The 14,656-nt window shown below is 35.2% G+C and overlaps 3 protein-coding genes across 6 annotated transcripts in view; 2 read left to right on the top strand and 1 right to left on the bottom strand.

Moving 5' to 3' along the window:
• The window catches only part of TOM1L1 (target of myb1 like 1 membrane trafficking protein), a 71,956-nt gene extending 57,863 nt beyond the window's left edge, over positions 1–14,093 (top strand). The window contains exons 12-16 of one of the 4 annotated variants that reach the window (XM_074223683.1): positions 623–674; positions 1,363–1,462; positions 1,832–1,913; positions 3,148–3,214; positions 13,851–14,093. In XM_074223683.1, the coding sequence (XP_074079784.1) occupies positions 623–674; positions 1,363–1,462; positions 1,832–1,913; positions 3,148–3,211 (298 nt within the window). In that variant the 3' untranslated portion in view covers positions 3,212–3,214; positions 13,851–14,093. The other 3 variants (XM_074223684.1, XM_074223682.1, XM_074223685.1) reach the window with 3 other exon arrangements.
• On the bottom strand, positions 3,860–14,619 carry COX11 (cytochrome c oxidase copper chaperone COX11). The gene is made up of 4 exons (XM_074223686.1): positions 14,307–14,619; positions 11,803–11,958; positions 6,683–6,808; positions 3,860–6,227 (listed from the first exon to the last, which is right to left on the bottom strand). The coding sequence occupies exons 1-4, from the start codon at positions 14,583–14,585 to the stop codon at positions 6,045–6,047; spliced, it is 744 nt and encodes a 247-aa protein (XP_074079787.1). The 5' UTR covers positions 14,586–14,619; the 3' UTR covers positions 3,860–6,044.
• Positions 14,006–14,656, top strand: part of STXBP4 (syntaxin binding protein 4) — a 223,244-nt gene continuing 222,593 nt past the window's right edge. The window contains exon 1 of the mRNA XM_074223680.1: positions 14,006–14,092. The gene's annotated coding sequence lies outside the window, so the exon portion shown is untranslated. The remainder of the gene's footprint in view (positions 14,093–14,656) is intronic.

Below are 14,656 nucleotides of genomic sequence, written 5' to 3'. Positions count from 1 at the left end.
TCTCAGATTTGGGTAAGGATGTTTATACCACCTACAACTAAAAGTTGTGGTTAGAAAAGTTTTTCTTGAGTCTGACAACTCTATGCCAATCTAAACTATTTTGATATTTATAGGCTACTCTATTAGTGATTATGTCACAGCTACCAGAAGGCAAGGCATTGTCCATGTTCTTTCTCTTATTGGAAGCTGGCAGCATTCTCATTCAGGCATTTATAAGTAAATGAGTGGTAGAATTTAGAGGGCACTTTGATGCATACAGGGAACACTAATACATTCATGCTATCAAAGTGGTAGACTACTGATGCTGATGCTTTTAAAGCATTTAATGCTTGTTGAATTGAATAACTTGTATAATTGAATAATCTTGTATAATTTAGCATACCTTTTATGAACAAGTCAATATTCTTTTTTATAGTTTTATTATTTAGAGGTGTCAACCTTTCCTAGCAAGATTATAAACTATCTGAGGACAGAGACTATTCTATTTTTAGCATATCTTTGTATTTCATAGAGACCATAGGACAAGAACCTTTCAGATTGCTTGAAAAGGGGTTTTTGTTGAAGGAATAGCTAACTGAAAGGTTGTGAATGAAAGTGATGCAATGCTATTTCACCATTTTAGGGTTCCTCAAAGAACAGATCAAAGTATTTCCTCGGCTCATCTGTATGACAATGTAAGTATTCATGGTCTTTGTACATAGTAAGTGCTTAATAATATATATATATATATATATATATATATTTATTCATTCACATCCCTGACTCAAATATTCAGATTCAGGTCCACACACTCAATAGTACCTCCTAGTCAAAATGAGGGAGGTGGGGAGTAAGAATACATATACATGCTATTATCAAGTTATTGAGAAAAATGCTTTGGTCAACATGTAAACCATCTGTGTGGCCCTGATCATTTCAACTGTCTCTCTCTCTGCAAATTTTACTTTGTTTTGAGGAAAAAAAAGAAAAAGAGGCAAAACTAGGTAGTAAGAAGAACTGACATTTATTTTTGAGTTATGTCTCAAATTAAGAGCAATTGTTTCAATCAGGATATCTCTATATCGGCTTAATCTGAAAAACAAACAATTCCCCATGCCATGCAAACTATTTTCCTTTCCCCACCTCAGACAACTGCTATAGTCTGACTTGAATATAACATGATACCAGAGGTTAGTCATAAGTATTGGAGGTGGTTATAAATTGCAAATTAGTTAATTAAAAATTACTTACCAGATGACAGAACATAGAACCCTAGTAATAAAAAAATCTAACTTTTAATAACTTGAAAATTTAATCAGAGAATCTTGACCCCATTATTTTATATTGATACTTTTTTTTGTCTACTTGTCCTCTTTCCTTTAGTTCTTAACTCATTTAAATCCAATCTTGATGCAGCCAGTGAATCTTCAGTCTGGCTGTGCTAGACCTCACAGGCTCCCAGTTTCACCCAGCAACCAAAAAGGTAACTGAGACTTTAAAATTTGCATCTAAAATGGATCATTCTGGACTGTATCAATTGGGTTCTGAGCACAGGGAAACATTAGGACAATATATGCCTCACAACTGTATCCTTCAAATAGAAATTTTAAAATTCCACATTCTAATTTGAGCTACATGACTTTGCAATACATGGAAAATCGCACTATTACAAATTTCAAGGGACTACCCACATTATTTTCTTGTTTAAAATTTGGTTGACTATTTTGAATACATTACCTAGTCTCTAATTGTGAATTAATTAGCTTGTATTGCTGGTTTTAAATATTTAAAAATGCTTATCTAATGCTGTTACAAGATAGTTTACATTTCTCTCTCTTCTTGTATTCTAAAGCTATAGAAGATAATGCTCTTCAGCCACCCAATTACTATGAGGTAATGGAATTTGATCCTTTGGCTCCAGCTGCCACTGCAGAGTAAGTTCTTCTGAAAATCTTTCATTCATTTTTTTGCTATCTCCTCCAATAAGATAGTCAAAAAGGACCTGAAGGTTAGGTTTAATTTTGCTTAGGTCTTGGTGAAAATTGATGGCATAAAAATGACTTACAGACTCATTTAGAGGCAATTTGATATTTAATGTCTGTGTCATTCTCAACCCTGTGACTTAATTGCAATCCTATTTTTTTTTGAAAAGTTAATAAAGTGAAGTGTGCATTAATGGACTTAGTGGTACATATCTTTAAAGAAAAACTAGGTCTTTTTTCTAGAGAAATACGCTAGCAGCAGTGGTAAAATGATAGCCTTAGGTAAAGCTTTACTACTTAAAACTGTTATAAAACATCTATTTTAAGATAAGGGCCTGGTTTTGTTTTTTATTTCTAAGAGGACATGAATACTTTAAAACTTGCTTCAGTACACCAACATAAAACAATTCTATTAGATAACTAATTCATTAACCACCATGGAAGAGCTTTAACTGATGCAATTGGAGGAGTATTTAATTTTCTGATTAGATGAGTTAACACAAAGATTCTCAGCAAGGATATCTGAAACAATGTTTTGGGGTTAAACTTTGATTTGGTTACAAATCTATATAAAATATATTGTCTAGTATCCCATTACTCCAGACCTTTTATTTTTGGAAATCTGTAGTTAACTTGTTTATTATAATTAGATATGGACATGAAGTGGGCTAAAAATACAGTACTAAAAACAGGATAGGTGAAATCAATGCTTGACTTGACTTAAATATGGACATAGATGCATGTGTGGAATATATAATATTGGTTTTTCCTCTGTAATTATCTATATTTTATTTTATGAATTTAAAAACATTCTCAAAAGGAGTTCATAGATTTAATCAGTCTGCCAATGGGCCCACAACAAAAAAAATTAAGAATCTCTATTTTAAAACATTAAAATATCAAAAAGTATTGAATTATCAGAGATGACAAATAAAAATTCCCTGAGTTGGAGTAGAGATCAACTTTATAAAAAAAGCAACTGGTTTAAAGATAAGTAAGGTTTACCTAGCCTAAAACTGAAAAAGAATTGGATAATTTAAATAGTCTTCAAGTCCCATTTTAAAACCACAACAAATAATGTATAGTCAACAGCTAATTTTAACTTCTGAGATGTATAATTTCAAATATTAACTCTAATATACACTTCATCATGAAGATTAAAATAAATTTCTGTTTAATATTACAGAGCTCTTTATGAAGACATTGATGCTAATCGCCATAAATCATTTCAGAATCAAACAAATGGCTGAAAGGTAAACATCTTGATTTGTGATAATTTGTTACATTCCTTTTTAAAGTTGTGGTGCCATAAGCAGCTAGGTGAGGCAATATATGGTGTTAGGCCTGGATTCAGCAAGACCAGAGTTCAAATACTGCCTCAGACATGTCCTGGTTGTGTCACCCTGAGCAAGTCATTTAACTGTTACATGCCTCAATTTTCTCATCAGCAAAAATGGGAATAATATAAAGTGTCAAAGGCACACAAAAAATAAATATTACTTAATGCTTAATCTCTTGAATTTATTAGGAACTTGAGACAGTCATTTCAGTAACTGAAGGGAAGCCTTGACTACATTATCACCACATCAGAAGTGTACTGATTTACATAACTGTTAATAACATATTAACATCAATATATTGTTACTTGACATTAATATGTAATGTTTATGTAATATATATTGTTAATATGTATTAAAACTGATAGTTAATGTTAATACATATTGACATCAATAGTAATGAAAACTTTATAGATCAATGGCATTGTCAGAGTTGATCAGAGGCAATGTATGCTAGGCACAGGAACACTTTCTGAGATTATAGAAAAAGTTCAATTCCTTGAGTCTTTTGGCTCTCTAGGAGTGATACAAGGGCAAATTTAGGTGGTATAAACTTTTTTAAAAGGGAAATTTATAGCATAAAAGAACTTATCTATGTAAATGATATAAGGTTTTTAGCATATAGAACTTTGTAATCCTTTACTGACTGGCTTCTGCAAGGCTCTATTCTTTTCCTTCTTGTTGTTCTGTCATCTTCAGTCATATCCAACTCTGTGACCCTATTCGAGGTTTTCTTGGTATCCATTCTTTCTCTCTCTTAATATCACAACATAGAGTAAAATTCTCAGTAGTACTCCAAAAGTCAATTGTACAAAACCCCCCAAAAATCAAAGAACCAAAAACGTTGGGATTTTTGTATAAATTTCCTTTCAAAAAGTAATGAGCTTTTAAAAAAATGTCTTAAACTTTGTATAAATTTATGAGATTGGTAATAAGCATTATCCCTGAGAGAGGTTTAATGGGCATCAAAAACAATTAGAGGTGTAGATACATTCTACTCCCTAATCACCTTTAATATAAGTAAAAAAATAGTATAGTCATTTAGCATTTTACCTTTTTTATTTTTGCAGATCTTTTTTAGAGAAATCTATCGACATCACCATACACCTGTGATTACAGTAACAGTAGATGAAAACTATTTTATTACTCCTTGAATAAATCATAAAATATTTGATAAACTGGAGTTGTAAATCAGGAAAAATATCATTTAAGTGCCTTCACATAATTAAAATTGAATGTAAAAATAATTTTGCACTTCTGAGAATATTTTCTGCCCTTTACATTTTGGGCTGGGGCTTAAAGCCTGCAATTATTGTAGTTTACATTTCATATTTGTAACAGCCATTGGAAAATTTATAAAGCTGACTTTTTAAATGATTTTTAACCTTAATAAAATATATTTTCTTTTTAACTGTAAAATGTGCATTTTTTTTAAGAACAAAGATTTTATTCATGGTACACACACTGAAATTATACATCTGTATTATAAAGGTTAGGTAGTATTAAAGAAAAAGTAGACAAAGAAAGCAATATTAAAAATAATTTAATATATAAGTTAACAGTCTCTTCACAAAAGTTTCTTTGATGCCAAGAAAAAGCACACAGTACCATACAGTGAGATGTTAGTATCCAAGAGTTTGGAATCCTCACTATGAATGTAATCTGGTAAAAATACTAATATACTTCATTTCTAATTTAGAAGGGCATTGTTTCCATGTTAACTGCCTCAAAATTAAAATATATAAGTACTTCAAATATAAAATAGCGATTGAATTTTAATGGAAAAAAATTTAAAGAATTTAAAATTCAAATCCTACATTTGCTCTTTGCCTTGGATTAGACTGTAATCCCTAAATAGTTAAATATTTTTTGCAAATTTTGTAGGGTTCATAGCTTAGCCTGTAAGTTATCACAAGTCATTGAACCTAAAGCCTGAAATAAGAATCCAATTAAAAGAGAAAAATATTTTTCAATTCTCAAACATAGCACTTCCCTGAGGGAACATACCATGGAACACTTTTGGAACTGACTGACCAGGTTTCTTCTAGATTCAATTTGAATCAAAATGAATAAAATTCAATTGAACCCAAAATTCAATTTGAATATACCTGCCAAATTAAAAGTCACTGACTTTAGAAGCATAACAAAACAAAACAAAAGCAAAGTGCATTTCAAGATGAGTGACTAGAACCCAGATCTCCTACTGGACTTTCCATTGTGCTATTGTGGGCCATCTTGAAGTGGGCCATCTAGCTGTGTAATAATATGTTATGCCAATTATTTTATCTCTCAGGGCTTCAGCATCTTCAACAGAAGAGATGAATAAGATGATCTATAGGATATCATTTTAGAGTTAAAAGCAGCTTTGATTCTCACATAATCCTCAAAGATCATCAGCACCACACTTGCATGCTTAAGCAAATGAGCATATTTTTCTTTCTTTTTTGACATACTACTTTCAAAAGAGAATAATTTGAGTGCTATTTTTACAAATATGGTTTTAGGCTGAAATTTGTACCTAGAGTTTTCTTCAGTAGTATTTCCATTCTTATGGGTTCATAAAAACTAAGAGAGAATAAAGTAGATTGAGCAAAATATTATAAATACATGTGAATTTTGTTTAAAATAAAAATTTTTTCCCCAATGATATTTGTCATTCAAAAGGATCTGAGAACATGATTTCTCAAAAAATTATAAAACTGGGACAAAAGAATTAAGAAAGGGCAGAGGAAAGATGTTTCTAAGTTCAATTATAACCTGGGACTGGCAACTTATGTCCTTCTTTTGCTTCAAAAAATGTATAAGAGAGAGTGATCACATCAACTTTTGCCATTTTTGGATCTTCAGCAAATTCAGGATCAATGAAGAAAAATACTGGCATATCTACTTCTTCTTGAGGATTAAGTCTTTGTTCTTCAAAACAGAAGCACTAGAAATTGAAAAGAAAGAATTAACTTTTCTACTTTTACAGTTATATAATTCTAGGATTCACATTGGAAACAGTATTCCAATTTATTTTTATTTACTTTATCACACTAGAATTCAATATAGAACTGGTAAATTTTAAAGATTTTATTGACCAAACCTGATTTCAGATAGCTGTAGCCTGTTAAATGAGCTAGTCTTCAAATACACTTTGTCTTGCTGTAGGAGTTCTAAGTTGCTCTGAAGGTCAATCGTTGAAAATCTTGAACAAATAATCCGAGGTGGGGGGGGGGACCCTCAAAGTTTTGAATTTATACTTCATTTTTGGAGCAGAATAAGTTTCAAGATCATGTCAATTTTTCTTAAATCATCCAAAATATAGTAACAAATTTTGTGAGATGGCAGTTATGCTATCTATACTCTTTAACTTTTTTTTTGATGATTTTGTATTTAATATACCTGTATTTTATTGAAATACTGTCCAGCTTCAAATGGCAAAACATTATAAGTAGAAATTCCAATTATTGGATTGTCAGTAGGATTCTTAGCTTTGTAAAATGCCAGTGCAGTCTCTCCTGGTACCACCTGTTTTGAAGAAAAAAGAAATAATATGTACTTTGTCTATAACTTTTTGTTCTTCAACTGCCTATTAATTTGATCATTTATCTCAATTGTCAGACCAACAAACACCCAAATGAAAACACAGAATAGGATTTAGAACTGAGAAAAAGGCAAAAAGAGATCATCTAATCCAGCCCCTCATCTTTCAGCTATATAAATGGAGGCCTGGGGTGATTAAGTAACATCTCAAAAATCATTGTGAGAGCAGGAGATTAAATACTTCTATAACTAATATCTGATAAGACTTAAGACTTGTATAAACGAATAAGAAGCACACTCCATAAAATTTCAATTTAAAATGTATTATAATAATGTTTTTCCTTCATTTTCAAAGAAGGCCATGATGTCAGGGAGGTGATGCCATGACAATCACATGAATTGGATTTGACTGAGGTGGGGATATGCTAAGTCATCAACCTCACTTTCTCTTCCAGAGAAAGAGAGCAGTGACCTGATATGGATCAGGACTACTGGAGAAGGCCCTGGATGCAAGACAATCAGGGTTAAGTGACTTGCCCAAGGTCACATAGCTAGTAAGCATCAAATGTCTGGGGCTAAATTGGAATGCTAATTCTCCTGACTCTAGGGCCTTAGCTGCCCCTAAAATATGTAAACAATAATGATTTTTTTGTGTGTATGTGTGCGATGTTCCTCACAGCATCCCTTTTCAATCAAAATACAATTTATTATTATGATTTTATAGATGAGACAAACGAGATGCTTAACTGATAGTACTAATAAACAGCAGTCGGGATACAAGCCCAAGTCTCCCTGTTCTACCACACCATGTAGATACTGACTCAATATTCTCCTCTAGACTTGAATTCTTCTTTAAATGTAAATGCATATTAGCCCATTTAATAATATATGTTCTCTGTTAGGTGATTAAGACTCAGTAATTTAAACAAGAGATTACAAGGGACAAAGATTGGACCTATGGATTTCATTGGTATAAAGAATTTACAAATGAAGAAACTTCCTGTGTTGATCATTACTTTCTCTGCATCTTAGAGAGCTGCCTAAACCATTGAGAGGTTATATAGCTTGCCCAGGGTCACATAACCAGTCTGGGTCAGAGGCAGTATTTGAACCCAGTTCTCTATTTTTAAAAGGAATTTCATAGTATCTGCTAGAATTAATGCAGATTTCTTCTTATATCTTCTATATCTATCTTCTAATAAGAAGGATTATTACGTATATGAAGCCCTGGAAAGGCCTTAAATATCTAAGCACAAACCGATTACAAACTTAGTGGAGCAGGACAGGGAGTAAAAACACTTTTAAGATTTTCTAAAATAGTTCAATTCAACATATATTATAAGTGTCTTATGTGCAAAGCTCTGTTGTGAAACAGATACACAGTGCCTACTCTTATGAGACAGAAACATTAACTATAACAAAATAACTAAATGAGATAGTGTTTACAAAAATTAAAAAGGTAAGACAGAGTGAATGTAAATAGCAATTGTTTCTGTTTTGGTTAGAAACTCTGAGGGTCTTCCCCTCTCAAATTAATTTTTTTCAACTAGGTAAAAGGGGCCATTCTTTGCCTAATTTCTTACCTAGCCTGAATCACTGAATGGGCATTGCTTCAGTCAAACTGAGGTCTGGGAAAGACCTTAGCTTAAAATGTCCATGGTCTCCCACTGCATCTCTGGGGGAGAAAATGAGGTCAATGACTTTGCACAGTCCTCCCTCACTTACTTCCAGTTCACTTCCAAGTCATGGCATCACCTTCACGATATCATGGTCCTTTTTGTGAATGAAGGACAAAGAACAATGACAAGGAGGTAAGAAGAATGACCAGGAACAGAAAACAGGGTAGATCACTTCTGCTGAAATAATTACTGACATCTATTTAGCACTTTAAGATTCAAAAAGTGCTTAAATGTAATAACTCATTTTATCCTTAAAACAACTGCATGAGAGAAGATATAGATATTATCATACCTACTTTACAAATGACCTTAGGTCACTAAGTGGGATTCTGTGTGTGTGTGTGTGTGTGTGTGTGTGTGTGTTAAAACACAGATTAAAATGGGAAAGAGTCATATTAGTCTATCACCTGGTAGAGCAAACAGAAGACAAACTAGACAAGTCAGGCAAACCTGGAGTGTGTTGGATAAAAGGACATCTCCATGGAATATCTAAGAATACACAATATTCTTGAAGGCTGCTAAAAATATATGACCACAGCTAGGAAACAAGTCTAAGTATAGAGACTTTCAAGTTTTTTACACAATTAGTTAGACATAGAGATTGCCAAAGGAGAGACTATAAAGAGTTGAAGGTCAAAGACAGGCCCTTAGGAAACACAAAAAATGAGAAAGCAGGAAGAAGACAGAGACTAATGAAGGGATGATGAACAAGAAGAGTCTTAAACCAAGAAAAGAGAAAAAAAATCAAGTAAACAGGAGTATTCAAATGTAGAGGGGGTCAAGGAGAATTCAAAGACCATTATGGCTTCAGGGATTCAATGAAAGAGTTTCAGCAGAGTGAAGACAGAAATTGGATGTCACAGGGTTAAGACTAGATAATGACAAAATGAAGACATCTGCAGATAAAGATGGGATAGTGCCTGGTTAGACTAAAAGGGTTTAAAAAAAATTGAGGTTATTAGATATTTGAGCACATTTGAAAGAATAGGAAGCATGCTGAAAGAAGGAAAAACTGAAGATTCCATGAGAAAGACGAGCTGAATTCAGAATCAGGAAAAGGATAGTGGGAATAGGATTAAGGATCTATGTAAAGGTCTTAATGAAGAAGAGTTATACCTCCATTTTTCTGACCTAAAAAGAATAGGTAACGTAACAGGAATTGAAGAATAGAGGAGGAGGGGAATCTGAAAAAGCCAAGGCAGGATGCCCCCATCTCCTTAGAGAAGGTTAGATATTGTTCATCATAAAAGGAGTTTGGAAAATAAAAGATATGAAGCACACTAAGAAATGAATAAATCACTGAAGAAAAAAATGAATCACTATGGACAGAGCAATGGACTTCTTAGTTGTGACACTGAGTCTATCATCTCTCTTAAATCCTTCTCATACTAAATAATTATGTTCCCTAATTTCAAACCTATTCATAAGGCTTAGATACTAGGATGTTAAGGACAGAACTTTTAAGAAGGGTAAAGAAAAGGAGCCAGAGAATGGGGGGGAAGGAATAAGAGGGGTATAGAAAAACAGTATTGACTTTAAAGTCAAGAGTATTGAAAATATCCAAAGGAGGAATTGGTCAATACTGTCAAATCCTGCAGAAAAGGTCATCAGAAGAGAATTTAAAGTGGGTTTTTGAGATTAGTTTCATAAGGTGATAAGGTCAGGTATTAAGAAGAAAATAAGGGTGGCTAGGTGGCGCAGTGAATAGAGCACCGGCCTTGGAGTCAGGAGTACCTGGGTTCAAATCCAACCTCAGACACTTAATAATTACCTAGCCGTGTGGCCTCAGGCAAGCCACTTAACTCCATTGCCTTGAAAAATCTAAAAAAAACCCCCAAACAAATGGGGGGGGGGGTGAAGGTATTAATCAAATGTAAAAACTTTCAAGAAGTATGGCAGTAATGGGGAACTAAGAGAGATGAAAGTAACTGAAGTTTCAAGAAAAGGTTGTTTAAGGACCTAGGATCATATAGAACTGATCATAGGAGTAGATGAAAAGGAGTGAGGAATGAGGAAGAAACAAGAAGAATAAAGACATGTAATGGTTTTTGAAGAGAAGGTCAAGTGAGGGTTGAAATTAAAGGAAATAAAAAGTTCTGGCTCTCAGTTAAAGAGAATACGAAGTCTAGCAAGTATTTTAATCAAGGTTTTACAGCAATGATACTAATGCTCATCATGATTATTTCAAATAGAATCCAGGAGTTCTTGAAATGTTGAGACGCTCAATTCTTGGAAGCAATAGTAGAAAAAATATATACAGGGGAGAGAGGAGAGAAAGGCAGTTAATAAGTAAAGATAAGAGAAAGGAGAGTGAGAGAGAGAGAGACTAAGAAATTAATCATTAAAGTGATTATTATTAGTTATACAGTAGAACTTTGGTTTATGAATTTAATTTGTTCCAAGATTCTGTTCATCATGAGATTTATTTGTATTGCAAAGCAAATTTTCCCATGGGAAATAATATAAGATAGGATGACTGGTACTACATCCTCAAAATATTCATACAAAAATAATTACTTATAATTTTAAGTAAATTTTTTTTGGTCCCGAATGCACTTGAAATACAATAGCAATGATTAGTACACAATAAAAACTGAAAATTAGACAAATTAATCTGTACTCTACCTCTGAGAGGAGTCATGGCCAGCATGAGGGAGCCAAGAGGGAAAAGGAGGAAGAGTTATTGTTTGGAAGGAGAATTTCCTTCCATGAGAACATTGGAGATTTGAAGGTTGGGATTGTTACTCTATTATGCTGTTTTCATTAAAAGTAAGACTACTGACTTCATCTATTTTTCATTTTTTAGAATCACTTTCATATTTTGACACACTGATTTTTTTTTCTTTAATGTTCACTTCTGACTAGGAATTATCCAACGACACTTGTTTTTGACATTTTTTAAAGAATGTCCTGAAATGTGACACCTCATTATCATTAAAAATTTTTTTTGTCTCAAACATGATGTTCGTACGGTGAATGTTTGTCCTGCAATACAAATTTTGCAAAAAATTTTTCCTTATCCAGTGAAGCATACGTAAACCAGATTATTCAAAAACTGAGGTTCTGTTGTAATTGATAAATATTTTGATGAGTAATTTTCTAAAGACCTGTAATTGCTTAAAATAACAAGAACTCAGTTTTGAATTAAAAGTTATTATCTAGTTCTACCTCCTGATGTCCCAGGAAGGGTCAGCCCTCTCTGAGTTTTAGTTTACTTATTTGCAGTAAGAGGGATTTTAATGAGATAAACTTTAAGGTTCTAACATTAAGCTTGGACTATTAAATGTGTCAATCACTTACATATACTTCTGTTTGTTGAGGTCTAAAATTCCATTGAAGACTTGCATGTACATCTGCATTGAAGGTGACTTTAATGATTCGATCCTTAACGGGCACCATAGTCTCAATCTGGTCTGAAGCATGACCAGCTACAGGTGATCCACCAAGTCCTGTAGTCTAGGGGGAAAATTGTTACAATTTATTAAACACAAGACTTTTAAATTTTTATAAAGGCACATCATAATTATGAAATGTTCCTTTAAAACATTGCCATAGGATTAAAGGATCCCTGATCTACGGGGGCAGCTAGAATAGAGTGCTGGTCCTGGAGTTTGGAAGTTAGGAGTATTCCTAAATTCCTGAGTTCAAATCTGGTCACTTACTAGCTATGTGACCCCGTTTGCCTCAGTTTCTTTACATTTCTGTAAAATGTCAATCTACTTCAATATCTTTGTCAACAAAACCCCACTGGGTCACAAAGAGTTGGATATGGCTAAAACAACTAGACAACAATAAAGATCTACAACCTGAAGGTACCTCAGAGGTCAAAGATTTTTTAGGGGGGAGGGGGGTGTCATGGCAATGGGGGAGTAAATGACTTGCCCAGGGTCACTCAGAAAGCATCAAGTCCTCCTGAATCCACCTAACTGCAACCTGAGGCCAAAGATTTCAACCAAGTCCTTATACCCCCAAACACGGCTGTTTTCCATCAATTCTCAATGGAGCAAAGAACTATTTAAAAAAAAGTCTTCAAATGCCTTTAAATCACACAATTGTGACAGTATTCCTAATTGCTTCAAAATATACATGCTTTGCTAACACTTTTTGTTATTATCAGTGCAACTTTAAGATAAATGGGAAATGTCTTCATCTGTATAATTACTTTTAAGTATTGAACATCTTAATTCATTTCCAATTCAGATCACTGAAAAAAGCAGAAACTACCACTAACGAAGGGCAACTGGTATTTTATTCTAATGACATCACTAAGGACCCAATGGTCCAGCCATTTCACCAGTTCTAGAGATTTAATTATATTCAATTAAAAGTATTTATCATGTTCCCAACATTGTACTAAGCATGTATATAAGAATAATAAAAGCAAAAATACTTACTCTCAAAGGGCATACATTCTAAAGAGGAAAATGTGTATGTGTATGTATTTGTGTGTATACACACAGCCACACACATATTCTGCAAATCATAGAGTAGATACAAGATAAACAGAATTTGGGATATAGAAGCACTACCAGGAAAAGCCTTATGCAAAAGGTGGCACCTGAATGGAATAGTGATGGAAATTCCCAAAGCTGGAGATGAGAGCAGTGAATTCTAGGAAAAGGGAAAAAGGTCTGTTCCCAAAGACATGACCTGTCTTGTATGAAGAATAGCAAAAAACTATAAAATTCATGGGAGAAGTAATGTGTAATCAGGCTGGTGGAACCATGCTTTAAAGAACTTTAAGTAACAAAGAGAAGTTTATATGTGATCCCGGAGGGGGGAAGACATTGAGGTTCAACAACTAGGGAGGTGGTCAGATGTGAAGGTGTTCAAGGCCAGTGGGGCTGCCTAGTAGCCTGGTAAGTAGGAACTGTGTGTCCCCCAGGGATACATATAGTAGTCAGTACCCATCATATACTTCATAACCTAAACCCTCTCCTGCCTTTCCAGTTTCCTTACACCTTACTCTTCCATATTTACTCCGAATCCAGTGAAACCGATTTAGAGGCTCTTTCAAAAACAAAACACTCCTGGCTCAGAGCATTTTCTCTGGCTGTTTACTCCATTCTTGGAATGCTCTCCAGGCTTTGCTCTATCTATTGACTTCCCTGGCTTAACTGAAATCCTAGCTTCTACAGAAAGCCTTCCCTATTCCCTTCCTTAAGTCTTACTGTTTTCTTTTATTTTCATTTTGTCCAGTATTCAGCTAGTTTGGGTGTATCTGTGTTTGTATTTTTATCTCCATTAGATAGGCTCCTGGAGGGCAGTTTTTTAAATCTCTTTTTATATTCCTAAAGATCATTATAAAGATTCTAATAGTAGATTCTCAATAAATATTTCTCGAACAGAACAATAAACCTTTGCTGGATGAATGGTAATATGGGCGGTGTCACAGAAGCCAAAGGAGGGTGAACTCTCCAGAGCAGGGAGTCGGTCAAACGGCATTAAAAGCTACACAGAAGTCAAAGAAAATAAATACTGAGAAGTCATGGATTGAGCTGCTCTAGCTTGCATTCATAATATTTAAAAATTGGCAAGGCGCTTTACATAAATTATCCCACTCGATCCAAACGAGGAAAGGCGAGGAGAGGTAGGTGCTACTTTTTAACCCCCCAGTAGAGACGAGCAAACTGAGGCCCGTAGAGGAGGGTCGCCCGGGCGCCCGGGGGGCCGAGCTGGGATTCGAACCGCCGTCCTCGTCTCCCCGCCGCGGCACCGCTCCCCGTCTCTTCGCGACCTCGGCCTGCGCTCTGGGCCTCAAGGTCCCGGCGTGTGTAAGAGGGGCGCGCGGCTCCGCGTCTCACCTGGCAGTAGAGGCGGTAGAGGGGTACGGCCGCATAGGAGGCCCCGACCATGCCCACGGCGGCCGCGGCCACGTAGGTGAGCACGGTGCGGTTCCGCCGCCGCCACTCCTCCTCCTGCTCCCGGGTGAACGGGTTCGTGCTCTTCAGCCTCCGCAGCGGCTGCCGCTGTGGAAGGGCCGAGGCCCGGGCGCCCCAGCCACCCCAGCAAGCCCCGAAAAGCTTCCGACGAGGCCGCAGAAATACCGCCATGGCAACCGGGGCAAAGCGCCCGAGCCCCATTTCCGGCCCCGGCTAGCGTGATACCTGATCCGGCGCGGGAGTGGCTGCCGGGGCCTCGTGACGTCAGAGTC

This window comes from Macrotis lagotis, chromosome 2 (assembly GCF_037893015.1).
Source record: "Macrotis lagotis isolate mMagLag1 chromosome 2, bilby.v1.9.chrom.fasta, whole genome shotgun sequence".
NCBI classification, from domain to species: Eukaryota; Metazoa; Chordata; class Mammalia; order Peramelemorphia; family Peramelidae; genus Macrotis; species Macrotis lagotis.
This window is presented reverse-complemented; position numbering and strand designations above follow the sequence as displayed.

Coding starts and splice junctions, on each gene's coding strand:
- COX11 (XM_074223686.1), bottom strand. CDS start 14,585: ATGGGGCTCGGGCGCTTTGCCCCGGTTGCCATGGCGGTATTTCTGCGG. Junction 6,809..11,802: donor CTCAACAAACAGAAGTATAT/GTAAGTGATTGA, acceptor TCTTCAAAACAG/GTGGTACCAGGAGAGACTGC. Junction 6,228..6,682: donor AGTATTTCAATAAAATACAG/GTATATTAAATA, acceptor TTCAATTTCTAG/TGCTTCTGTTTTGAAGAACA.